We start from the raw sequence: 27,216 nt of genomic DNA on the forward strand, positions 1-27,216 counted from the left end.
ATAAATTAAGAGGGCTAGCCTTACAAATTGCCCACAAAAATGTGGTTGGAGGCTTCAGTTATGTGGAGAGAGTGGAACACCAGGACCATTGTGTGCACTTGTGTTTTTCGAGTATCTCAATACAAAGAAGGCACAGGAGAGTGAAAACAAGCTCCCTACTGTCCAACTTACTTTTTCATGTATGAGAGAGGCCAAACGGAAACGCCCACTATACAGAAATTCTGAGTAGATCACAAGACTTCCATAGTTTTCATGACAGATACTCCAAGCTGACATTTTGGATTCAGTCGCTTCTGAAGTAGTCACCCTTCATTCTGTCCGGTGTATTGTTTCTGAGCATCACACAAGCCTGCTATTTCTATACTCCTGAGATCTAGGCGAAGGTCACCCTTTCACGAGAATAAGTAGTGTTCAAAGGAGACAGAAGGAAAGCCTTGTTTTGAAAGATGTCATGTTCTTCACGGTGTCTTGCTAGGTCATCGGAGCTAAGGAAATTTTACACCGACCAACAAAATTCCTAGGATGTGTAAACATGGTTGTATTTAGTTTCTAAGGCCGAGAGTCTGATATATGCAACCTAATTTCACAAACTCTAAACTGATATTTCAGCTTCAGTTGCATCTGAAATTTCCCGGCTTCACTCGTCTGTATTCTAGCAAACTGGGTCCACTAAAATTAGATTTACAGTTGATATCCACATACATGGGGGATTCGGGTTACTCAGTATATGAGTATCCTTTCCCCGGTGACCTGCTTCTGCGTGATAGAGCTAGAAGAAAATATCAGCTGTTTTACAACTGCAAGAAATAAAAAGAATGAAAAAATACCAATATTTCCTACAATCTCTTAAAGTTGTGACTTGCATTAATAAATGCATGAAGCTGTTAAATAGGTTTAAAGGTGTACTAACATCACCCAGCACAAGTTTCAAATTCACTTGTTGGAGGTGAAATAGAGCAGAGATGAATAATGAAGTAGAATATGCGTTTTTAATAGTAAACCTCGTTTTTCTACTCATAAAAGAGTTAAAACAAACAATTATCCTAAACCTATTTTAGACATCTTGGCATTTAAGTCGATCCCAAATAGTTCTCAGCTTTCCTCCATTCAAAATGGAATTTACCCAATGGGGCGGTATGCTCCCTTCAGTAGTTTCCATGTAGTTCTAACTGTTCCCAGTGTGTGGCACTTGATATTTGCTATTTTAGTATCTTATCACTCAGGTCTGTACCACTGAGTCAGTCGCAGAGGATGCCCTTTTTATTACTTCGGACATTCAAGACCTCTTGTATATACTTTAGTATATACTTATATGTGTATGTAGTTTGTGGGCTCTGGAGATCAGTCCTAGGACTTGTCAGCTTCTGCTTAGGGACTTTTTTTCTGTTCAACTACCTCAATTTAACTGTCTTGGTAGAAACCGACCAGCAGAGGTCAGTAAAATACCAGAATTGCTCTCTGCTTAGGGACTTTCTTTTTTTTATTTTTCTGGCAACTGCCTCTATTTAACTTTCTTGATAGAAAACGACCAGCAGAGGTCAGTAAAATACCAGAATCACTTTAGCGTTCTCTAGATTCCAGTCCATAGAAATGGTCTTTCACGCACCAGTAGACAATGATATATTTTTTTTAAATCTTGTATTTTCAGTGATATGACCACCGAAGGCCCTTATTTTATATTAAAAACTGAGCTTTGGACAATACATTTCCCACTGAAAGGCCATATTTCTCTCCATGTGTTCCCATACCTGGCGTATCACACAGTTTGGTACATATTTTGCCTCCATGTTAAAGAACAGTGGATGTTTCAGCACTCAGACTAATGTGCTGCATAGCTAAATACATATAAGATCACAAAGGCGAGACCGATTGCATTGCAAATGCTTGTTCCTCATGTGCCCCCTTCCAAATCACCGCCGATTTTTCATTCTTTTTACAGATCTGATGTGGTTGCTGCTCCAAGCCTGTTTGAGCCGGACCCAAATATTCCAGGGTGCTATTGCCTCTATTGTCCCCAGGAGAGGACTCTGCCAGCTCCCCGGTGCCAGCATGAGACTCGTCCAGTTCCTAAGCCCTGGCTCCGATGGGCCCAGGGTTGGTGTGGAAGAGGCGGATGGAGGGAACATTGTGGACTTGAACGCCTTCGATCCATCTCTGCCTCGGAACATGAGAGCCTTTCTTGAAGGAGGGGACACCGCGTTAGATGCTGCAAAAAGGTATTTGTGTGCGCGCCTCTCTAGCAAATGGATTGTCGGAGCCTCGGGCAAAATTTGTAAACTTGATTCTTGAGATGTATGACCTGTTTGAAACAGACTTAGTATCCATTGTGACTTGTATAAAAACAGTCAAAGTAAAGGGCAGATTGCTTCTACAGGAGTGGCATCACTTTGACCTAATGCTAATCTCCAGATGTGCGCCTCCACCCTTGGCAGTTTGCATTTTGCACAAGAAAATCCTATTAGTGTATCTTAAATAAGAGAAGCATTTGCTAAAGCAAAGGCGCTGCTCTCTCTCGAGTGCCTGCTGTGGGACGAGTGTCTGCCATGGGATAAGGTGTAGAATGGGGCTCTTTGTGTTTTTTGATCGGAATATAAAGTCTACCACACCTCACAAATAACGTTTAATTCGCATCGTCCCAACCCCCTCCCTAGTGCCCCCATGCAAGTCTGGTGCTCTGGGTTGGGCAGGTGCTGGGGGGGTAAAGAGATGTTTCAGTAGCACATTTCTGGAGAAGCGTGGCTCAATGGTTAGAGCGGAAGACCCTGATGCAGAAGTCTGGCCCGGGACCAGGGTTCAATTCCCGTCTCGGCGGCTCTTGGACTCAATCTCCCCGGACCTGATAATTCTCGCCTCGGTGCCTAGTCTAATCATGGGTCCCACTCTGTGACTCTGGGCAATAGCTTGCTTAATCTCCACAACGGCCCCAGCAGCGCTTGGATGCCTGGCTTCACCTTGGGGGTGCCCAGGAGTGGACATTTCACATGGAAAAGCCAGGAAGGGTTCCACAGCGGTATGAGTGCAGCGCCGGGACGCCCCGTCGCGTGGGCAGCCGTGCGCTTTACAAATACAACACACATTTGTAAATGCTCCAGGCCAGTAACATTGGTCAGTCATTTAGGGGCAGGTGGATCACTTGACAGGGCCAAAGGCAGTATTTTTTTGGGGGGTGGTAGGGGCGAAGTGTGTAATGGTGCTAGTTTTGTATCAAATAAATAGTATTGTTGTGAGCATAAACCCCTCCTTTGATTTTCGAAATAGTTGTATGGTAACAGAGAAGAACCAGGCTTAGACCTCCCACAGCAGAAGTTTCCAACAGAGTGCCTCAGACCGGCATTGCTCTGACTCTGGAAGTAATCGAATCCCCAAGAGACATGTAACAAACTCAGACACCAAACAGTAGCTCTGTACATATACGTCGTGACTTCAGACATCCAGGCCGTCGCCATGTCAGGCGATTCTTAGATGCATTTGCTTTTCTAGCACAAACTGTACATGTTCCGTCCTAAGATATCAGAGGTTCCCCTCAGTGGGTGCCAGAATTAAAAGTTCAACCTTCAGGCAGCTGACAGCAGAGCTATTATTCAGGATCCACAGATCTAACAGTTTGGGGCATTTGACAGGAGGGCTGCCCCTCTGTTTACAATCTTCCTGCTGCACGCCTAATCAAATATACATCTGCCCGAGTTGCCCAGAAATACACCGAGTCCGCAAGAAACTGGGAACTTCTCACTTTAAGCAACTTCTAGTTCTACGCAATGTTAATTTTAAGAAGACGCCTAGGTGCCACCAGCACAGGACACAACATTGGCACTTTAAAATAACCGTTGTGGTTTTTTTTGCTATGGGATAGGGTGGGGAAAGGAGACTGACTATGGTGACACCTGCACCTGCACCTGCACTAGCCCTTCTTGCAACTCAGCCGATGAATTACTTATCCTCTCTCCACCTCATCCAGTTCTCCTGGGTCTGCATCAGGGTGTTTCTGTATTGGTAGCTACTTTATTTCGTTCTCTTTTTTAATCTGTATTAGTTTCTCTTCTGCTGCAATTCTGAGTCAAAAATTTTTTTGATAAACAAATTTTATTGATTTTAAAAACACAGGAACACATCAGCCAGTACACAGAAATCACAGGTATGAGTTCATTCGCACAACCACTGTACCACCCAATCACGTTCCCCATAATAATGCATAAGCGCAGTTCGGAACCAGGTTAGGCAGGACCCTTCACATTCCCCACCACTTCCCCCACACTCTGCAGTATTTCTTTACGCGCCCCTTAGCTTTATAAAGATCTTTCTCTTGGGTTGCGCACCAGTCCACCCCTCTTCGCCACCTCTCCAGGGTGGGTGGGTCAGGGCTTATCCAGGCCGCCACAAAGTCCCGCTAGGCCACCATCATAGGCGTGTTGAAAAACAACTTATCATTCCTGGACCCATCCAGCCCATCGGTGATCCCCAGCAAGGCGTGACGTCGGTCATGAGGAACCTCCCAGCCCAACACCTCTGTTAGTTTCACCTCAATGGATCCCCAGAACTGTCCCAAGCTGGGACACTACCATACCACACTACCATACCATGTGAATGAAATCGGCCGAGGCATAGTTGCATCTGGGTGCCTACCCGCTCTGTGCAGGCAGAGGGGAGTGAGGTATGCAGCACGCAAATAGTAGAGCTAACCAGCTTGAGTTTGGCGGAAACTGTGACTATTCTGTGGGCCATTAGGGCATCACGCCAGTCCACCTCGTCTAGGGGGCCCACCCAATCCACTCATTGATCCCGTAACTTGTCTAGCGATGTGGGAGTGTTGTTAATGAGGCTACGGTAAACGCGGGAAACCCCCCCTCCTACCCAAATCTCCCAACACCGTTTGGGCCTCAGTGGGGCTGTATTCGGGGAGTCTCGTGTCGTCTGTGATATGCATGTGGAGGGCGTGTCTCAGTTGCAAGTATTTATAGAACTGGGATGATTGTAGGGAGTAGCGAGTGCGGAGCTCTTGGAATGACAGCATATGGCCCCTTGCCCATATGTCCCCTAGCTGGGATATGCCAATGAGGTCCCAGGTTCTGAACCCCTGCAATCCACTGACTTCCCGAAGCCAAGCCCCCTGCCAGAGGGGAGTACATTGGGTCAACTTCCCCGTCCAGCCGGTGTGCCAGAGCGATGCCCGCCAGGCCAACCACACTGAGCGCGTCACATCGGCAAACGTGTCGGAATGGGCCCCCCATACATCATGGCCTGGATGTCCGTGAGCCCACCAGTTCGCTCAATTCGAGCCTGTAGGCTGGGTCCGACCAGCCCCCATTGAACCAGTCATGGATGACCAGTAGTCGCACCGCCAAGAAATACAGATACAGACGCGTCATCCCCATACCGCCATCGTAGGAGGGAATCTGGCAAGTTGATAGAGCCACGCAGGCTGTCCTCCTCTCCAGAGGAACTTGGTGATTAGACTGTCCAGTCCCTGAACCACGCCCTGGAAAAACAGATGGGGGTATTCTGCAAAACGTAAAGGAATCTGGGGAGCATCATAATTTTAAACAGAGCCACCCTCCCCAGGGAGTTCAGAGGCAGCGTTTTCCATTTAAGGAGATCCTCCTTGGCCTTCTTAACCTGCGGGGGCACATTAAGGGACCAGCCCAGCTCTGGAAGAAGGGTGATCCTAATCCCCAGCTATTTAAAGGACTGTCTCCGGAGTGGTATGGTAGACTGCCAATGAAAGCATTCCCTAGAAAGATGTAGGGGGACCAACACTGACTTCCCGGGGTTTAGCCGTATCCCCGAGGCCTGCTCGAATCCGTGCAGGATACAGAGGCAGTGTGGCCCGGAGGAGGCTGGGTCGAACAGGAAGACAAGAACGTAGTCCGCGTACAATGCAATCTTGTCCGCATCCGTATCGGGCCGTTCCCCTCCATGGAGATGCTCTTCCACCCGCACCAAAGACGCCAAGGGCTCCATCGCCAGGGCGAATAGCAACAGGGAGAGGGGACATCCCTGCCTAGGGCCCCTGGCGATGGGGAAGGCCTCTGACAGCACCCCATTGACTAGTACTCACGCTCTCGCGTGAGCGTACAGGATCCGGAACAGAGAGCAAAAATAGGGCCGGAACCCCATCTCGATCAGCACACCCTGCAGGTACGTCCAGTCCACCGAGTCGAAAGCTTTTTCGAAATCTATGGACAGGAGCCCCAAATACGGAATAAGCAGGTGCCGATTTGCCAGGCCAGTTGCAGCCTTCGGAGGCAGTGGCAGGTCCCACGCTGCGGCATGAACCCGCATTGATCCGGGTGTACCAGTAAGGCCAAATAGGGTTTCAACTGTTGGGCCAGAACGGTGGCGTAAAGTTTAATCTCGGTGTTGAGGAGGGATATTGGGCGTTACTCTGCACATAGTCTGGAGGGAGGCTGGGATTTTGGGAGAACTACAATGGTGGCAATATCCGTTTCTGGCGGAAAGGAACCTCTCTCCACGGTTTCTGCAAAAAAAATGGCTAGGTGGGGTGCCAAGGTGCCTCAGTAAGCCGTATAATACTCCTGCGGAATCCCGTCCGGACCCGGGTTTTTACCCGGGGAGACCTGGGTGATCGCCTTCTCGATTTCTTTCAAGGAGATGGGACGCTCCAGATCCTTCTGAGCCGTTGGTTCCAGCCTAGGGAGGCACACCCCTCCCTTGTCAAGGAGGGCTGCAACAGTCAGTTCAGGGGTGTGTGCTGTATACAGCCTTTGGAATTAAGCTGCAAAGGTGTTTGCCATTGCCACAGGAGCACGTTGCACTGCAAGAGTTGCGTCCACCACCTCTGGGATGATACGATTCGCCCTGGGATATGAGCCAACCTGTGCAAGATCGTACCATTCTCATCCCCCCCAACCGAAAGGCTTGCTACCGAAGACCTCCAGAGGAGCTTGGCCGCATCCAGGATAATTGTTTAATATCATCCCGGATAAGGGCCAACTGTCGGGCCTGAGCGACATCCTCAGACCTGGATAATAGCTGCTCCAAGCGAAGCGCCTGCGCTTCCTTAGAGGTGATCTCCTGCAGCTGTGACTGCCTTTGGGTCTTAAGCTGCCGTTTTGCGAAGCCTCATATGGTCGCCTTACCCGCATCCCAAAGGGTACCCGGAGAGGCCACAGAGCCCTCGATGGTAGCAAAGTATCGTGCAACTTCCTTCCCCACCTCCAGCCTGAATTCCCTATCCTGGAGAAACCAGGCGTTTATCCTCCATGTTTGGCGGGCCGTGGGAGGGGGGGGGCCCTGAGCTAAGGAGTAATGGGGAGTGATCAGAAATGCCTCTGGGGAGAATGCGGACATCAACAATCGGGGAACAGTCGGGCGCGGGTACAAAGATCGCATCTATACGCGCATGGGTGCGGTGAGCCGCGGACGTATGAGTGAATTGGATGCTGCGTGGGTGCCATGTGTGCCATGCATTGCAAAGCCCCAGGGACTCAGACCAGTTTCGCAGTTGTTTCGCATTCGCCACCCGGGCGGCAGATGTGGGGCCTGTTATGTTGAGAGCTGGGGCTAAGACTGCATTGAAGTCCCCCGCAATGACCATGTTGCCTGCGGGCAAGTTGTGTAACAGGGCAGCAGTGTGCGCAAGTGTGGGCGCGAGCATGGAGGGGGCATACACCGACATGAGGATGAGTGGGGAACCAGCCAACGAACCGCAAACCGTCACGGATAAGCCTTGAGGGTCATGCACCACTTGGGAGAGGACAAAGGGCAGCGTACGTCTCAGAAACATGGCAACCCCTCGTGAGCCCCTGGAAAAGCCGGAGTGCCATACCCTATCATAGCCATAGCGAGCTAAGAAGGGGCAGCAGTTACCTAAGAGGTGCGTTTCTTGGAGCATCAGGATATCAATGTGGAGATGCTGCGCGTACCGTAAGACCGCCGTCCATTTGTGCCTGTCCAGGAGGCCATTGACATTCCACGACAACACGTGGAGAGACGCCAAAGGGGAAGCGTTATCTGTCATGGTAGGCATTTCTAAGGCTGGGCGCAGTGCGTGGCTTTGGATATACAAGCGTGCTTGGGAGCCTGCGGTGGGGTGTGCGATCGTGGATTTCGGGGGGACACTCACCCCTCCCGCTGGTAACATGTGTCATGCCATGGTGGCTGAAACTAAATCCTACAAACAGCAGAACAGACAGACAATGAAAAAGTCTCTCATCCCCCTCCCCCCACCCTACACTTCACGAACAGAAGCATCTGTCAACCCCCCAGTAAATAACACCCAATGCACAGAGCAAACAACCAAACTAAAACGCCTGGGAATGGGGAAGCTTGGAGGACCCCTCCTCGTGAGCGGATGCGTGTTTATAAAGACCATCAGGAAAATAGAATCAGATCTGAGACAGAGCGCCGTCTCCGGCAGTGGAACAAGGTCAGGCGGGCAGAGACCGGCTCGAGCTGGGTCCCTCAACAGCATCGGACTACAGGATAGGTCCGTATCTGGAAGGTCAATCACTGAGGGCTGAAAAACGGCACCTCTGCCGTCCAGATGAACCGGAGCGCCTCCCAGTCAACGCTCCTCCCTCGACCTCGGGTGGCTGTTGTGTATGACCTGGCGGGGAGCCCGAGCAGGCCCGCCTCTGGTCACGGCGCCTACGGGAACGGTTACGCGGGGGCACGGGGTGGCCTAGCCCGCCCCCGCTTTGCCCCGCCCAGCCCAGGACACAACCCTCAGCCCGCAGAGGGTGCTCCTCCGTCGCCCAGGTCCACGCCTCCGCCGGGTTGTCGAAAAACAGTGTCTTGTTCTCAAATACCACCCTCAGGCGAGCCGGAAAGATGAGCTGATACTGAATGCTGAGCGCCCTCAACTTCTGCTTAACCTCTCCAAAGGAGTGACGTTGGCCCTGGACCTCACAGGTTTAATCAAGGAAAATCATAATGGCAGAGCTGTCATAGAGGAGCCGTTGTTGCTTGCAGGCTTCAGACAGGATGATGTCTCGATCCTTGAAGTTAAGAACCCGCATTATGATCGGGTGGGCAGCAGCACCCGGCAGAGGCTTGGGGGCCAGGGACCGGTGGGCACGCTCAATCGCAAACCAAGGGGATAGGGATCCTTCGGGTACCCACGACCTCAGCCACCTCTCCATGAAGTCTACTGTACGACCCCGCTCCACTCCCTCTGGAAAGCCCACCAGGCGGAGGTTGTTGCGTCTGGACCTGTTTTCAGCATCCTCCGCCCTGCGGTGCAACTCTTGAGTATGGGACTGAAGACGGGCCACATGCCCCTTAAGTTGCTGCACGTCATCTTCCACAGAGAAGATCCTGGACTCAGTCTCCTTAATCCGGGGATTCGCATTGCGAAGGTCCTCCCTAATGAGTCACATCCACCCTCACCTCTGCGATTTTGCCCTCCACCGAGGTCTGGGACGTATGTATGGCCTGGAGGATGGTAGCCAGTTCAGCGGACGGAGGAGCCTTCTGCCCAGCCACTCCCCCAGTGCCCCACCAGGTGGTGAAGCGATCCATTTTGGTCTGGGTGGCGGGACCTTTGTTGATCTGTCTGTTCTGCCCAAATATGGCCCCTGGGGAGAAACGGGATCCCAAAGACCCCCCCCCCCCCCCCGCCCCCCCCCCCCCCAGCCGGATCCCACTCTGGACCACACACAGCGACCGCAGGAATAGCAGCAGCACCGGAACTGGCGTGACAGATGACCTCAGAAGCAGTGACGGGCACAGGGAGGAGAGGCCCAGCCGGGTCAGATCACCTCAATCGCAGGGGTTGCGCCCAGAGTGGGGGAGACGGGGTGGGGGGAAGGAGGTCATGCAAACCAGAGCCCCACACACCAGCCTGCCGCCCGACCAATGGCCGAGTCTTCCACCCAACCCGGATGCCAGGGCACCCCCACTCCTTACCTCCAGTCCAAGGCGAGGCAAAGGAGGGAAGCCCCGCTCCCAGCAGGCTGCCCCGGGGCACCGGCGGTGACCTCCCGTGGGGGACCACAGTCCCAGTAGGATCCACCGCAGGCAGAAGCCCGCTCCACCAGGAATCAGCGCTGCCCCATTCGAGCTGCCTCCATGATACAGTAGCGCCAACTAAGATAAGTCCGGACCCCGGCAGGCACCAGCCAAACCAGTCCACCGCCGCCATGCAATGGGGCCCACAGCGCCCAGGTCAGCAGTCCAAGCCCCAGGTGCCCAGTCACGATGTCCCGGCAAGTTCAACAACTGTAACGCGCTGGGGCCCCGTAGCGCCAATGCCCTCAGTCCGGGACAGTGGGCCCCACCGCAGCCAGACAAGCAATCCTCCGTCTGAGGCTCCAGCGCCAGGCACACCGGTCTAACCAAGGGCGGCAGCAGTAGCAATCTTTGCCCCCAGCGGGGTTCGCCGCAGGTGGTAGCCCTCAGCGGCCGCCAAACCAGGCCCCGACGTCCTCCGGTACAGCTGCGGGCCCGCCTAGGACCCCGACAGCAGGCACAAGGCCTACGCCGCGCCACACAGCAGCAGGCACCACCAAGCAGCGGGCCAACTCCAAGCAGGGGCGATGCGTACCACCGGGTGCCCTGGATATGCAGATTCTGCCACCCGACTGGCGGCCGATTTCACTGGCCCTCTCGCGGCGGGCACCCGCTCTCAATGCACCCGGGACCCACGGATAGGACCAGCCAGAGACTGCAAAAGCATGGGGGGAGCCAGTTACCTCAGCCCCCACCCCCCCCACCGCAGACGATCACAGGAAGTCTTCAGCGTCAGGTTGCGGCAGGTTCAGGGCCTTCGCAGCAACCGCCACCATCTTAGGAATGCCGCGCGGTGGACCAGGGAGGCCGGGGCCGCTCACACCGCTCCAGGCCACCACCACAGTCAGGAAGTGACTTTTTACACCATAAACGTGAAGATCTGTTTTGAAGTGCAAACACTAAACATCTGAACGAACATTCAGTGTCCTCTGTTGCAGACATTCCTCCTGCAACTTTGTATCTTTTACTACAAGTTTTACCTAGTGGTCTCTGAAAAGGAGGCCTTCAAAATAACAGTTTTCAAGACCCACAAACAGCCTAGTTGACCAGAAAATCACTTTTTTAAACTCCCAGGTATTGGACGCTCACATAAGATCTTTTCGCAGATTGCTCACGTTGTCACTAGTGACTGCAGGGTATCAGTCACTAGTAGAAACAGGTAGCATCAGGTTCTCAAATATGCAAGGATGGTATTGGGCCTGTTGAGAATGATGTAGGCTTGCCGCATTTAAGAGCTGGAATGTTCTTTCCAGTTCCACCAACCCTCTCATTACTCAGATGCTTCTTTGGTCAGGTTTGGCCAACTGGATGGAAGCAATTCTCGCTCCTGGACCACTCACTTGCTCAAAACCACCCATGCACACACTTCCGTCAATTGGGCCTCACTCTTTGTCCTCCTTTTGGGCTCATGCTCTACTACTCACACTTGTTTCAGCATCCTCTGCTTCAGGACAAGTTCCAGCTGCAGGGCTTCACTATAGTCAGTCTTTTCCTAGCCTTCACTGAACGTGCAGGGTCTTGTGTGTATCAAACATCTCTCGGTGCAGAGAATCTCCCCTTCAAACACCAAGATGGAGCACAATTCTAGATGAATGGAGCCAGTATGTATCTGTCTTTATAGCCACTGGTAAGACCACACGCTCAACCAAAGTGCACACGTTAGTCACGTCTCTAACACTCTCTTATTAATGAAAAGGTGAGAGTTCCAACCTAGCATAATAAAAAGTGGTAAAGAGTGACTCATGACCTGTAACATGCAGAAGCTGGCTGGAAAGAAAAATTATGAATATTCCACCTGACATCTCTGGTCTTGTGGTGACCCTGGGGACTGCCTCGTGATGCCATTATTTGTGTTTGTATTCTGTGGGCTTCCAAAAGGTCTCCTAGTCACACAACATTAGAATGCCACTGCAAACACAGCAGAACCCTGGAGGAAGTAGAATCCCAGTTATGATTGATTGCATGAATTATCCAAGGCTGGAAGATGACCTCCACCTAAGATGTAATGGTAGAAAAGGCCCGTGCCCCTGATCTACAACCAGCTTCCGAATTCCCATTGTTTTTTATGAAAGGGTAACAGTAACCCCTCTCTGTGACTGGGTGTAAACTTGGGGCACATCCTGGGGCCGTCAGAATTTAGTTCGAAGTGTACTGGATCGTCACATCCACTGGTGGAAAACCACATATCAAGTCCACAGTCTAACTTGCAGTGTGGCACCACTTTCACATTCATGCTAAGATGTTCAGCCCTCCACAGAATACCTGTTTTGAGGCATACGGATCTTCAGTATTTCGGGCAGCTGAGCCCCCACATAAATATATTTTGTCCAACCATACCGTCAAACCCTTTTCTCTGCATTAGGTGTATATGAATCTACGTAATGGAATATTTGCATTCTTTTAAAAAAAAGATTTTTATTTATTTCCATTCCAACAAAACAGGAAAACATTCTTGTACATAAAAGTGTAGCACATCACTTCATCACCATAATTACAGACTATTATTATAAAGTCACAATTTTGCTTTTGCTCAGCATCTGAAACTGGGTCCGTCCATCCACCCATGGGTCTTCATATCTCATCTGAGTCTGAGTCACCATCATCTCGGTCCGGAGGTGGATCACAAATATCACCCCTATATTTATTCCACGCCCCCCAGATTTTACTCCACTCTTTAGGGCATCCTCTACTACTGAACGCCACCCTCTTGGCTATCATGGCTACATCCATGTCCCTTCCCCACACTGCAAGAGATGGCACCTCCGCCTCTCCCCACTTTTGTGCTATGTTCCTTTTGGCAACCATAATTCCCAGTGTTACCCAACTCTGCCCAGATCGCGTGAGGTCATTCGGCTCCCATATATTCAATAAACATCGTCTTGGCTCCAGTATAAGCGATACCCCCTCCGATTGTGATCTAGTTCTCATTACCTGCGCCCAGTATTCAGTTATTCTAGGACAATCCCATATGGTATGAAAAAAGGTTCCCTCTTCCCCGCAACCACGCATGCAGAAGGGGTGTTCTGCCCTTCCCATCCTGTGTAAGGTGTGTCTAGTGTAGTATGACCTATGTAGGATGCGGAGCTGCACTAGTCTGAGGCGTGAGGGTATGCCCCCCTCCCTTGGGGATGCCAATTCTTCCTGCCACTCTGAATCATCATTATCACCAATGTCTTGAGACCATTTTTCTCTCAAGGATCCTGTCGGGTCGGTATGGTTATTAACTAATTTATGGTACGTAAGAGAGGTGGCATGTAATCGGTCAATAACCTATACTCCATAGGGGATGCCTCCGGAACTTGTGCCGGGAGGCAGTGCTGTCATTAGGGCGTGTCTTATCTGTGTGTACCTGAACAATTCTGAGGGGGTCAATTCGTATTGCTGCTGAAGTCGCTCAAAGGAGACTATCTCCCCTCCCTGCCACATATCTCCCACAGTGGATATCCCAATATCATCCCATCTATCAAATCCCTTACTGTTCCTAAGTCTGCCTAGCCGTTTCGTGTCCCATAGTGGAGTTAGCTGGGTCAGTACCCCTCGCTATCCTAGTTTGGCCTGTGCCGTTTTCCACAACGCAAGTGTATGACGCAGTGGACCGAAGATTGCTAAGGTTATTTTTTTGTCATCTAGGGGAGTAAGCATGTCCCTCATGCCAAGTTGCGCCTTGTCTGCCTTAAATGCCGGATCCGACTGTGAGACATGCATGCACCCATTGATTAATCACTTTCAGTTGCGCCGCCCAGTAATAAAGTTGTATGTTGGGGAGTGCTATCCCACCGTCATTCCATCTGTGCAATAACTTGGCTTGCGCAATACATGCAGGTTTATTACCCCACAGAAGGTTAGAGACCTGTGCCGAAATAGCCTTAAAGTAAGTTGGCAGCACTGGGTATGGCATATTCTCAAAAACATATAGGAATCTGGGTAGGGCCATCATTTTAAAAAGTGCTGCCTTCTCTAATAAGGTCAGTGGCAATGTCTCCCAGTGACTTACGTCTCTTTTGGGACGTTCCAGCGGCGGTTGCAAATCCTTATGGAAAAATACCCCAGATTCGGCAGTGACATAGACACCTAAATATTTAAACGTACTTCCCGCAATCTTAAGCGGGCAACTTTCAGGAAGATGTGGCGGTGTGCCGTGCAGCACATACAGTATTGACTTAGACCAATTTATGGTGTACCCGGACGCCTTGCCGTAAGCCGTACAAACATCTAGGAAGGCCAATATGGAGCGCCTCGGAGAGGTCAGATATAACAAAATATAGCAGCCCTGACGCGTGCCTCTTGCTAAGGGAAACTCATCGGAAATGTGACCAATGGCTGTAACATGGGCCATTGGCTTGGTGTACAAGAGTTTAACCCAGGAACAGAATTTTGGACCAAACCCCAAATGATGTAACACTGGGAAGAGAAAAAGCCATTTGACCAAGTTAAATGCCATATGTGCGACCAGCGAGAGCACCACTGCCGGTTCTTGCGAGTATATTGCGCGCGCAAGACCATGTAGTCTCCTCAGGTTAAGAGCTGTGTTCCTGCCTGGCATAAAGCCCGACTGATCTGGGAGTACGAGTTTCGATAGATGCGGTGTGAGCCGATTTGCCAGCAGCTTTGCAAGGATTTTAGCCTCTGTATTTATTAAGGAGATAGGCCGCTATGAGGTACATTTATCCGCAGGGTTCCCTGGTTTCAGAACAGCCACTATGGTGGCCGTACGTTGGTCCGGCGGTATTGTGTTTTTATCTAGGAACCTGAAGCAATATTGCTATTTTATGCCCTTGTACGGCTATAATCAATAATATCCATATAATGGCATAAGAATCAGATCCATATTTTAGTAAATCGCTCTTACAGTCCAAGCCACGGCAAAAGCCACTTCCTTAGATTCCTAAAAAGCACAACGAGTTCTTTCGACACACCAAACCTCCAGCAACCTGGGAAATCCCCACTTGCTTTGTTTTGATTTGTAATAGAACTCCTGCGAGCACTGTAAGAACGGCCAGTTCTTAGTGACATCTTTATTGACGTCTTATGTCCAAACCTTTCGTCAAACTCGGCACCTTTCAGGTATAAATATAACAACGTTGCCTTAAGCAAACACACAGTGGTGGTTTTGGAGCGGAGCAGCCAACTACTTCCCCGAGAGCCCAGCTGATGCGAGAGCCCACGGACGCTGCCCCTCCTCTTTGACGTGCTGAGAAAGACGCTGTCTTTTTCTCCAGCCGAGAAAATCCAGCTCCGGCGTTTCCAGCCTACCCTTGCGGGTTGCTGGGATATCGAGTTCTGAAAGAGAGATACCATACCTCCTGCATTCTATTACCCAGGTACGGCGCTGACTAAACCCCTAAAGAGAATTCTTGAATCAGATTCTTGGCAAAACCAGCTTAACTTAAACTGCTACTTACTTACTCCTTCCCATGTATTAGGCTTAGGTCAGGTACACCGGGCTAGGCGTATTTTAGAAGCACCAGTTGAGTACGTTAGTCAATGTATATATGTATGTATATATTTTATCCATTTTAAAGTATCTTATGGCTAAGAAACCAATGCTTTTACAGTATTATTTCATAATACTCTTTTTACTGTACGCACTTTACTTTACATTAAGTATTGCAATTGTGGCAATTAACTTCTCTTGCATGAGAAAGAAGACTGCTCAATAAATTACACCTTTTATTGAAAACGCCCGTCTCTCTTTTCTCTGCACTCTGGTGAAACTAAGTATGCACTTCTGACTGAGTGAAATAACTGTCTATTGTTTTCACACGACTCTAGAGATATACTCTTATTCTGAGGGAGCAAAGTTGTTATGTTATATGGTTGTCAGAAGCTAACCCCTTCTTGTCTATCCAGGGAGGTTAGACTCCTCCTCGTTTATTCGAGAAAGTTTCTAGTAACCTCTGAGCTAGCTGGCGAAACTTAAGTCTAATATAGTCAGTAGAGACCTAGTCGACCTCAGTCCTACGTCTACACTGCTGAATATATTATTCCAATGCGCAGAGCCTATTGGGAATATAGGAACTACACTACAGCAGGAGTTCGCCCACCCTCAGACTATCAGTGAACATATTCAGCAAATAAGGTGTAATGGAGTCTGCCGTCCTCTTATAGAGTTCGACAGGTATGCCATTTGGCCCTACAGCTTTACCCGATTGCAGCGCCCCAATGGCTGCTTGCAGCTCGTCTACCGTAAGATCATCCTCCAACTCTCGTGCCTCCTCTGGGGATAGTTTGGGCATTGCGAGGTCTTGTACGTATGTCAGCGCCTCCTCTAGGGACATCTCAGAGTCCGACAAATAGATTGCCTGAAAGTCTCGCGCCAGCGTGCGCACTATTGTAAGCGAGTCAGTTGTTGCCTGTCCTTCCTCCGTGCAAAGCTGTGCAATCCATCTATCACTTTTCTCCCGTCTATCTAGCCACGTCAGTAACTTCCCGGCCTTATCGCCGATGTCATACACTTTCTGTCGTGTGGCTTCCAGCTGCTGTCTAGTTAATTCTGTTAGACGTTTTCTATGTTGTTGCTGTTTAAGGCGCAAGATGTGGGATGTGTCAGGAGTTGGGTCATTAGCATGTTGGATCTCTGCAGTCTGTAATTCGGACTCTAGATTCCGCAGTTCCAGTTGCCCCTCCCGTTTATGTGCTGTGATGGAAGCTATGGCCTGTCTCCTGATGACTGTTTTAAACCCCTCCCAGAGGGTGGTTGAAGAAGCAACGGACCCTGCATTGTCTTGAAAGTAGTGGCTCGTTACCTTTTTGAGCGCCCTCCTGATCTTGGGAACTTGTACATAGCCAGGGCGTATCGAGTAGATACGGCGTCGCTTCTGGTGATAATAAGTGTATCTGTGCAGAAGTGGGGAATGAGCAGAGATGCCCTGGGGCTTAATCTCTATAGTATCTATATTTTTACGGCTTCCCAGCGAACCTAGGAAATAGTCTATTCTTGTTAGGCTATTATGGACACTTGAATGATATGTGAAGTGGCGTTCGGTTGGGTGGTGCCTTCTCCATATATCTGTAAGACCCATTGTATCCATGAAGCTCCCCAGGCACGATACTCCTGGGATTCCCGCTCTCAAAGGAAACCTATCCAGGGATTCATTCAAAATAGCATTAAAGTCCCCGCCAATAAGTAGCTCCCCCTCATGCATCCCATGTAAGAACACACTGAGATCTGGGAGGGTCACTGCGTGGAGCGCTGGGGGGATGTAAACCGACACTATGTTTAGGGGACGCCCTTCCCACTGTGTAACAATGGCGGCAAATCTCCCTGATCCATCAGATTTAACATCTTTTATTAACAATGGGAATTGTTTCCTAACCAATATGCCCACCCCCACTGGATCCAGACGTGAACTCTGAATGTTACCACCATTTTGTATCCCCATCTGTCCATCGCCTTGCTGGATGTGCCCAGAAGATTTGTCTCTTGCAATAGTACCACTGCTGGGCCACCCCTTTTGATGCTTTGCAGTACCAGGCCACGTTTTATTTGATCTCTGAGGCCACGTACATTCCACGTGAGTAGCGAAAAAATTGGCACTGTGTGGATGGGGCCATCAGCTGATTTAATCTGTGCTGCGTCACCCATTAAATCAATGGGCCCATTAATGCTAGTGACTTTTCCCGGTATTGAACTTGAGTGCTTCACCGTGTGCGCTATTACTGCATAACTAACTTTGTACATAACTGTGAAAAAACCATTATACCAAGAACCTAGAAACAGTCCTGACACCCCTACCCCCCTCCCTGCCTCCCTGCCATGCGGATCCAAAACTACCCGCCACCCCAACTCAGCAGAGTGCTTGGAACCCCATCCCTGAAACTTTACTTGCATGTATGGAGCGGGAAGTCCGAGGAAGGCCGCATTTTCCCCTTGCCCTAGAGTCCTTATTCATCGGTTTATTCGTCGTAGTCATAGTACCGAGGTGGGTCGGAAAATACACCAGTCTGTACCCTCCTTACGTGGAGGCGGGTAGCCCCCGAAGGTCTCATTCACCGGAGTCCTTATGTAGTTGTTCTGCCTCTTCCCCTCCTTGTTCAATGTCCTCAGGATCTCCTTCTCTCCCAAGACGTCGTCGTCTCCTTTGCGCTCTTCCCGACCTCTCTGCCGGTCGCCACCCTTCAAGTCAGTCGTGGGCCTCCTCTGGCGTTTCAAAACCCACATTTTGTCGTCTGCCACTACACTGAGCTTTGCCGGGAAGAGCATGAAATATGGTAGCTCACGGGCTCTCAGCGCCTTTTTGACCTCGAAGAAACTCCTGCGGTGTGCGGAGACTGCCGCCGTATAGTCCGGGAAGAAAGAGATTACAGAGTTCTGCACTCGGATGGGCGGTGCCACCCGGGCCATTTGAAGAATGGCGTCTGTCTCGGAAGTTGAAGATGCGGGCCAGCACCGGTCTTGGGGGGGGGGGGGGGGGCAGGGGGTTTGGGGGGGGCTCCGGATTTCGGTCTGCCACCTGATACCCTATCCGCCCGTTCCACTGAAAAGAAGGCAGAGAGTCCTTTAGGCTGTAGTCGTGCTTTTATGAGGTCTTCAATGTAGAGGCCCTTCAGTCTCCAGAAGCCCCGTAATTGGAACATTATTACGGCAGGAGCACCCTTCCTGGTCATCCGGCTTTGCCGAGATACGCTTGTTATCAGCCTCAAACTGCGTTACCTTCTTGATCAGGAGCGTAGTGCCTTTAGTGAGAGTCATCGTCACCTGTTCCACCTCTGTGACTCTAGCTGACATTTTCAGAAAGTCCGCTAGTAGGAACGTGAGATCTGTCGAAATGGAGCCCACCGTGGTTTAAACATTGTGGAGGGCCGCCATGATATCTTCCAGCGTAACCTTGGGGCCACCCTCCTCCTCTTCCTTGTCTTTTTCAGTGTGCCCTTTACGTTCTGGTAATGGAGGAAAGTCTTTAGTGTAGGCAAATGTATCCAGCTTACCCTGCTGGTTCGCGCGGGACCCCTTGCCACTCATTGTCCATTCCGCAGCTGCACCCTTCCGCTGCTGCTCTCCTGCACAGATTGTGTGACTTTTGTGTTGGGGCAATCAATAGGTACCGACTGGGAGACCCCACACCTGACACACTGCCTCGCTATCGTGTATACCTTCGTCCTGCGTCACACCAGCACTGCCATGGGGGGAGACGTAATGTACCCTCAGTAGTGCTCTGGCGCTGCTATTTCGCCCCCAATTGGATCCGTGCCTCATGTAAGCCGTGCAGGGCTGCAGCTCGCAGCCGTTCTGCAGCTTTCTGCCTCTAGACAGTGTCCACGAAATTTGGGGCTGGCTTTATGTGCTCCTCTAGCCTGCCGCTGACGGCAGTGCCTCGCACTTGTTTGCCACTCACTGCTCCCAGACACAGCCTCCTAGCCCACAGGTGGGAACCTCTAGCAATAGGGCCTCCAGGCCAGCCAGGCTAATTATAGCGGTTTTCTTAGGCACCCCCACGGGTGCACCACGTGTATCTCGGCACGTTCCCTGATACTGCAGCTCAGGCCCTCGCAGCAGTACCTGCTCGTCTTCACGGTGGCGGCTCCTCCTCTCCATGCCCGACAGGCCTCCGTGCCCTATCTAGGCCACAGCCCCCGACCACTCAGGGGTACTCCGCCGCCCGTCTGCTTCAGGTCTGGAAGTAGCCGCCAGCGCTGCCACTGCCTCCGCCTGCCGACGTACTTTCCGCAGGTATGTGCAGCCTCCTCTCCGACCCTCTCAGCCGGTCGCGCGGCAGTTGCGTGGGCCGGGCTTCAAAATTTAGTCCCCGGCTTCCGCCAGGCGTGCAGGCCTCTATCTTCCGTCCCCGGTGACTCGTGCTGCCGACCACGGATAGTCACCAGCGCCAGATTGATCCGCTCCGCTCCTCCTCAGCCACCCAAAATCGGTCTCTGGATACAATTTTAAATGCGGATAATTGGGCGGATTACAGGGGAGACAGTCTCACCCTTGGAGTCCCTTTAGGCTGCGGCCATCTTGCTTGGCTGCTAGCCACGCCTGAATCTTTGCATTCTTGATATCTCTGGCTCCATTGATGCGTGGATGAAGAACTGTTTCTCCCTCTGACAGGCACCCTCCAATTGTGGGTTACAGGTTGGTTTGCCCTGGTGCCTCCTATCCTCAAAAGAGCCCATCTGATCTCCACTTCCTGTCCGGGGAAGAGGCGTTACTGTAACTTGTCTGGCTTGGGGCTGGCATCTGCGGCCAGCCCTTATTATTAAAACAAGCTCCAGTATGCCAATATTGTGAAAGCCAGAGAACCCATACGACCCGATGATTGACTTGCACCATCATTTCGAACCCGCCCCACCCCCAAATTGAGATGAGCATATCCCCATCTTTCTCCTAAAATCCACTTTCACACACGGATGAGAAACACCACGACTGTACCGATTTTGACATCTTCATCCAGATTGCCAAATAAAATGACGGATGTACCCGCCCGTTGTTCCACTTTCCTGCTAACCTTACCGATAATCCATGATACTTAACCCGTTATAGCCGGGTTGGAATTATCACCGGCCACCCAAACCGCATATACTCACACCGCCCACAGCCCTGAAGAGTCACGAGCTAACGGCTCGCTTGACGAAACAAGTGTTGGCTGGTTGTTGTTTTTTGTCTTGATGTCAACCATCCAGAACAGGAAGGCCCAATACATCTGAAAGAAACTATTCACATGTGTCTAACTTGTCTCATTACTTATGATTTTGCGCTCCTTATTCTTCATCTAAAAAGAAAACCTGTATGATTAACTCATTATAACGTGTGCACAGGATTTGTGTTGTATCTATTTGGTTGGGCCCTTGCCAATCACTACAGAGGTTTATTGGATCTCCTCTGACCGCGTTGCACCGTTCTTATCTTGTGTCTTTACCCATACTTACTGCTACCAGCACAGGCGCCACATCATCTTGTACACTCTAAAACACTACACAGAATCCACGATGCTTGTGATCTTGTCCTGCCCTGTGGGACCTGTGTGCTAATCCTCAGGTGAAGCAAACTCCGTGACTCTTGGTACTCCAGGATGAGACCAAACTAGGGCACATCTCTGCCTGGTGGACTGCTCATCTGCTTTCTTACGGGCTAACTGGAGAGACAGAAGCACCGACATCCTGTGCAGCCAGCCTAGAGTCCAGTACTGTCTGCCTAGTCTTCCCAAGTGATTGTGGACTCTGACAAGACTCAAGAGACAGGGAAAGAACAGATCCAGCAAACCGGATGCAATATTGGACCCGAGTGCAGATAAGTAATCCATGATTAGCGACATTAGTATGGTTATCGGTGCTGCATGCGCTCACACACAAACACGAAAATGATTTTTCTGCCCCCACGGGACAATGGCCTGGGTTTTACTCCCCTCAGCTGCAGTGATTTGAAGGTGTCTGGAGGTACCAGGTAGACCCAATACTGATTGCATATTTTCCAGTTGGTCTTTTCTGCAGTCTTCTGTGGCAGGAACTTAATGTCCAGTGAGTGTCATTTGCCTAAAATATACTAAGGCTGTTGTGCTAGACGGGGTTAGCATATCTTAATACTGTGTATTATTTTCATTCACTGAAATAAAAACCTATGCACACTATTAACTGCGATGTCCCAAGCCCATTGAGACGTGCTAGGAATGTCCTTGCTTTATATTTTGGTTCCACTGAAAAGCATTGGGGCCCCAAATACTCAAGCGTTTCTGTTAGACGGGGACCCGGAGGGTCGGACAAGTACAGGGGGAGAGGCCTCCGGTAAGGGCCGTCTCCGGCGATCGTACAGACAAGTAACTTCCCCCCCACAGATGGACACCACACAAGGATGAGTTCAACACACTTTATATAAGAATCTTGAGGCAAGGTGATAAACGATACAGTGGGGTCAGGACACGAGGATCCTCCCAATTCTAGTCTCTGTAGGGGAAAGGGTAGCGGGACAGTCTTAGTACCGGTCCGGTACCGGTGCGGCAAGAGGGAAGCTCACAATCCTCGAGCTTGGGGGTCCGCAAAGATGGGCCGCGCCAGCGCCAGCAGGCTAGGATGATGGTTCACAGCGAGGAGGGCTGCGGCAGCGCCAGCAGGCTAGGATGATTGTTCACAACGAGGAGGGCCGCGGCAGCGCCAGCAGGCTACGAAGATGGTGCATGACAAGAAAGGCCGCGGCAGCGCCAGCAGGCCAAGACGATGGTTCACGTTGAAGAGTGCAGCGGCAGCGCCAGCAGGCTTCGGAGATGGTTCACAAGAAAGGGGCCGCGGCAGCGCCAGCAGGCTTCAGAGATGGTTCACAAGAAAGGGCCGCGCCAGCAGGCCTCCAAGGATGAGTTCCTCACGGTGTCTCTCGACTCCAAGATACAACTGCCTTCCTGTTCTGGAGCTGCCCCAGTTATAGGTCTGGCCTCCTTTGATGTCCGGACCCTCGCACTTGGAGGTCGGGAGGTCCGGGATGAGGGAGTCCAGACACCCAGCAGGGGGGTGGACCCAGCGCCCGGGGAGGCCGGGGGCGATCGACACCTGGCGGAGAGGAGCCATTGACACTCCTTCTCCCATTGACCTGCCAAGTGGTCTCTTCACCCCCTAGGTGGACGGTGGTGCCTCGATGTCGGGGCCTGGCCAGGCCCAGGGTTGGGGTCGAGCCGAGGCCACGCGGCCTTGTTATGTAGTGTCCAAAGATGGCGGCGGGGCCGGGGCAGTGGTGCTGACGGGGGCCCGGGCCAGCCGATACTGGGGTGTTTGGGGGCTGGAGTTCCGTTGTGGACGGGTCGTGGGTTGCCCCAGTGGGTTGCCGGGATGGTTCTTGTCGGGGATACAGGGAGAGCAGGGGTCCGGTCCCCGTCATGCGGGGAGGGAGCGGGCCTTCCCCGAGGCCTGTCCAACATGCGTCCCCCCCAGCTGAAGGCAGGGAGAGTCACCCATCCTCTTGGGTCCTCTCCTCGCCGAGGCGGAAGAAGCGTGACAGGCCGTCTGCGTTGGCGTGGTCCTGGCCTGGACGATGCTCCACAGTGAAATCCATCCCCTGCAGGGAGATGGACCTTCGCAACAGCTTTGGGTTCTCTCCCCGCATCTGCATCAGCCATTGCAGGGGTCGGTGATCTGTTTGCACCCGGAAGTGGGTACCGAAGAGATGGGGCCGGAGCTTCTTGAGGGCCCATACCATGGCGAAGGCCTCGCGCTCGATGGTGCTCCAGCGCTGTTCTCGGGCCAGCAGGCGTCGGCTGATGAAGGCCACTGGCTGATCGACTCCCTCGGTGTTGAGTTGAGAGAGGACGGCCCCAATGCCATGATCTGAGGCGTCCGTCTGCACTATGAACTCCCGGCTGTAGTCGGGGGCCTGGAGCACGGGGGCGGTGCACATGGCAGCCTTCAATGTCTCAAAGGCCGCTTGACAGTCCGGAGTCCAGTTGACTGTTTTGGGGTTTTTCTTGGATGTGAGTTCTGTGAGGGGCCCCACAATGCTGCCATAGTCCTTTACAAACCGCCGGTAGTACCCGGTGAGCCCCAGGAAGGCTCGGACCTCGGTTTGGGTGACAAGTGGTTGCCAGGCCTGGATGGCAGCGATCTTGAGCTGGAGGGGGGCCACAAGACCGCTCCCCACTTGGTGTCCCAGGTAGGTCACGGACCCTTGGCCAATCTGGCATTTGCTGGCTTTGATGGTGAGCCCGGCCTGCCGGAGGGCGTGCAGGACCTCCCAGAGGTGGTGGAGGTGGTCTGCCCAGTGGCGACTGTATACAGCAATGTCGTCCAGATAGGCGGCGCTGAATTCTTCGAGGCCCGTCAGTACCTGGTTCACGAGTCTCTGGAAGGTAGCTGGGGCGTTTTTCATGCCGAATGGCATCACCTTGAAGTGGTAGTGGCCATCCGGGGTAGAGAAGGCGGATCGCTCTTGGGCCCCGGGGGTGAGGGAAAACAGGTCTGCGAATTGTAGCAGGAGATCTCGACAGTCTTGGCGTTGCTCTGGGGATAAGGCATCGGAGAGTCTGACCCCTTCCACTGAGCCGTCCTGCTCGAGTGTCCTCAGCAGGTCAGGAAGGGGCTCGGAGTCTTCTTCCGTCCCACTATCGGTAGCCATCAGGAGGCTGAGTTCTGAGCGTACGAAGTGGGGACTGGCTTCAAGGTTGGCCTTGGCGAGTTCCCTGAATCGCCGGGTCTGGTTGCGGAGGGTCAGGAGATACTTGTATACATCCGGAGGACTCGTCTGGGGGGCCACCTCCCACCCTTCTTTGACCAGGCTGAGGGGGCCCCGGACGGGGTGCCCATACAGGAGTTCGAATGGGCTGAAGCCCAGGGATTTCTGGGGGACTTCTCGGTAGGCGAACAGGAGGCACGGGAGCAGCACATCCCATTGGCGACGGAGGGGTTTTTCTAGGCCCATGATCATCCCCTTGAGGGTGCGGTTAAACCGCTCGACCAGTCCATTTCCTTGCGGGTGATAGGGGGTCGTGAATTTGTAGGTGGCCCCGCACTGTTGCCAGAGAAACTTCATGTATTTAGAGATAAAGTTTGTGCCCCTGTCGCTGACGACTTCCGGGTGAAGCCCACCCGAGAGAACATCCCCATCAGGGCTCGGCCTACCACGGGCGCCGTCACGGTCCGAAGAGGGATGGCCTCGGGATAGCGGGTGGCGTGGTCCACCAGGACTAGGATGAACCGGTGCCCTTGCGCTGTTCGGGGGTCCAGGGGCCCCACAATGTCTATTCCCACCCGTTCAAACGGGGTGGTGACGATGGGGAAAGGCTGCAAGGGCGCTTTGATCTTTCGGCCGCTCTTCCCGCTGGCCTGGCAGGTTGGGCAGGCCCGGCAGTGGTTGGATATATCATTCCGTATTTTGGGCCAGTAGAAGTGGGTCACCAGGCGGCTGTATGTTTTGTCTTGCCCCAGGTGTCCGGCAAGGGGCACATCGTGTGCTAGGTTCAAGAGGAAGTCTCTGAAGCGGAGGGGGACCACCAGCACCCGGGTGGCCCCCAGCTCAGCGATCCTTTGCTCACTGTAGAGCAGGTAATTGTCCCAATAAATCCAGTGGGCCCCCGAGGTGTCTCCTGCGCTCTGGGCGAGGGCTTGCTGCCGGAGTCCCTCGAGGGAAGGACATGTTCTCTGTTCTTGTCGAAATTGTTCCTGGGTGGGGCCACCCTCTTGACACCACTGGGCCAGCTCGGGAAGGTCCCGGAGCCGAACGAGTCCTTCTTCGCTGTGTTCCGGAGAACTGGCTTCCAGGGTGGCTCCCTCTTGGACGATCGGGGGAGGAGGCTCCGGCCATTCGGGTTCTTCGGGACTGGGGATGGCGCGGGCGGCCATGGACCGGGTCGTTACGCAGACCCATTCAGGGAGGCCCAGCATCCCCAGGTGCTCTCTTCTCTCGACTGCTGACCAGGGAGAACTTTCGAGGTCGTTCCCCAGGAGGCAGTCCACGGGAGCATCATCGCGGACAGTTACTTTCAGCATTCCGGATACTCCTCCCCACTCGAAGGGGACGCAGGCCATCCGACATAGGCTTTCTGAGTTGTCGGCCGACCATACGGGCAAAGGATATTTGGCAAGATCTGGTCCGGGGTTACCAGATGGCAGCGGACTGCGGTCACACTGGCCCCGGTGTCGCGGAGGGCTTCAGCCCGGTGCCCATTAATGTTGACCCACTGGCTGTACTTCTGCGTGTTGGCGGGAAGGGGTGCCCGCGGGATCAGGTCTCTTTCCCCTAGGCAGACCAGGGACATGGCGGCTGGTTCCCACTCGGGTTGGTCTGGCTCGTATTCTTCAGTGTCTTCTTGGGTTTGCTCTTCTCCCAGGGCGGCGGCAGCGACCTGGCGGGGCATAGGGCTCTGGTTCTTCGGGCAGTTGGGATCATTGGCGTAGTGGCCGGGTCGTTGGCATCGGTGGCAGGTAACGTTGGCGCGGAAACCTGGTCGCATCGGGAGGCTCCCCCTGCCGGCCGGGGGCGGGGTGTTGCTGGCGGGAGCCACCGGGACTGCGTCTCTGCCCCGACCCTGGCCTCCTCCTCCCCCTCGGGGGCGATGGAGCCCTTGGGTGGCTCTGTTCTGTTCGCTGGGCCCGTTTCGGGGAACTCGGGTGCTTTCCCATCGGTCAGCCTCGACGGCGAGTTGCCGAGGTTCCGTCAGTTTACTGTCCAGGAGGTGCTGCCTGAGCTCGACGAAGCAGTTGTTAGAAAGGTGCTCCCATACAATAAAGTCAAAGAGTTGCTCGTAAGTGGTCACCTTGCTGCTTCATTGATCCACCCCTCGAAGGCTCGGCTAAAGAAGTTCACGTACTCCACCCAAGTCGTACCCGGGATCCGTTTGCAGTCGCGGAACTTCTGGCGGTACATCTCGGGCGTGAGTCCGTATCGAGTGAGGAAGGCGGCTTTCATTTGGTCGTAGGATGTCATCTGATGGTCCGGGAGTTGCAGCAGGGCGTCTCGCCCTTCGTTGAAAAACCTCCCCCATAACCCGGCTCCCCAGTCGCTCCGGGGAATCCGGTGGGAGGTCATGGCTACTTCGTAGGCTTTGAACCATTGCTGGATATCATCGTTCCGGTAATATTCTCTGACGACATCCTTGGGGATGTGGACCTTGGGGTCCGTAGTGACAGGGGGGCTCGGGTGCCCGGAGACCCCGAGATCTTTGTTCTGCCTCCGAATCTCTAGTTCCTTCAAGTTGCGCTCATGCTCGTAGGCTAGCTTTTTCTCTTCTAACTCTCTCTGCCTTTGTTTCTCTTCTCGCTCCTCTCGGAGCCGCAAGTGTTCCAAAGTTATTTTTTGTTCCGCCAATTTGAGTTCTCCATCTAAGCGAAGTCGAGCCAGTTCCAATTCGTAGAGCCTGCTCTTCTCTCGTTCTCGGGCCTCCTCTGGTGAGAGACCCGGTCTTCTTTTTTCTGTCGGCGCGGTGCTTGTTTCGGTTGTCTCGAGGCTCTGGTTTTGGGGTATGGCCGTACCCGTCTCTGCCCAAGATTCCAGGGCGTGTTTGAAGTCCTCTTTCGTGCTCAGTCCTATGGTAGCAATGCCCAGTTCTATGCAGAATTGTTTTAGTTCTCTGTGGCTGTATTCTTCTAGTTTTTCCATCTGGAATTTTTCCGTTGTTCCGCTCTCTTTTGTTGTCATGGTGGTTGTGTGTCGTGGGGTGAGTTACTCTCTGTACGATTATGCGTTGGCTCGGATCGCGCCGCTGGCCACCAATGTTAGACGGGGACCCGGAGGGTCGGCCGAGTACAGGGGGAGAGGCCTCCGGTAAGAGCCGTCTCCGGCGATCGTACAGACAAGTAACTTCCCCCCCACAGATGGACACCACACAAGGATGAGTTCAA

At 52.5% G+C, this 27,216-nt stretch overlaps 1 protein-coding gene across 3 annotated transcripts in view; it reads left to right on the top strand.

Moving 5' to 3' along the window:
* LOC147679765 (oxaloacetate tautomerase fahd2, mitochondrial) overlaps positions 1 to 27,216 on the top strand; it is a 140,174-nt gene that overhangs the window by 14,156 nt on the left and 98,802 nt on the right. For all 3 annotated transcript variants that reach the window (XM_086943328.1, XM_086943329.1, XM_086943327.1), the window contains exon 2: positions 1,940 to 2,216. In XM_086943328.1, the coding sequence (XP_086799454.1) occupies positions 1,945 to 2,216 (272 nt within the window). In that variant the 5' untranslated portion in view covers positions 1,940 to 1,944. The remainder of the gene's footprint in view (positions 1 to 1,939; positions 2,217 to 27,216) is intronic.

The sequence above is a fragment of the Lissotriton vulgaris genome, chromosome 11 (genome assembly GCF_964263255.1).
Source record: "Lissotriton vulgaris chromosome 11, aLisVul1.2, whole genome shotgun sequence".
Taxonomy (NCBI): domain Eukaryota; kingdom Metazoa; phylum Chordata; class Amphibia; order Caudata; family Salamandridae; genus Lissotriton; species Lissotriton vulgaris.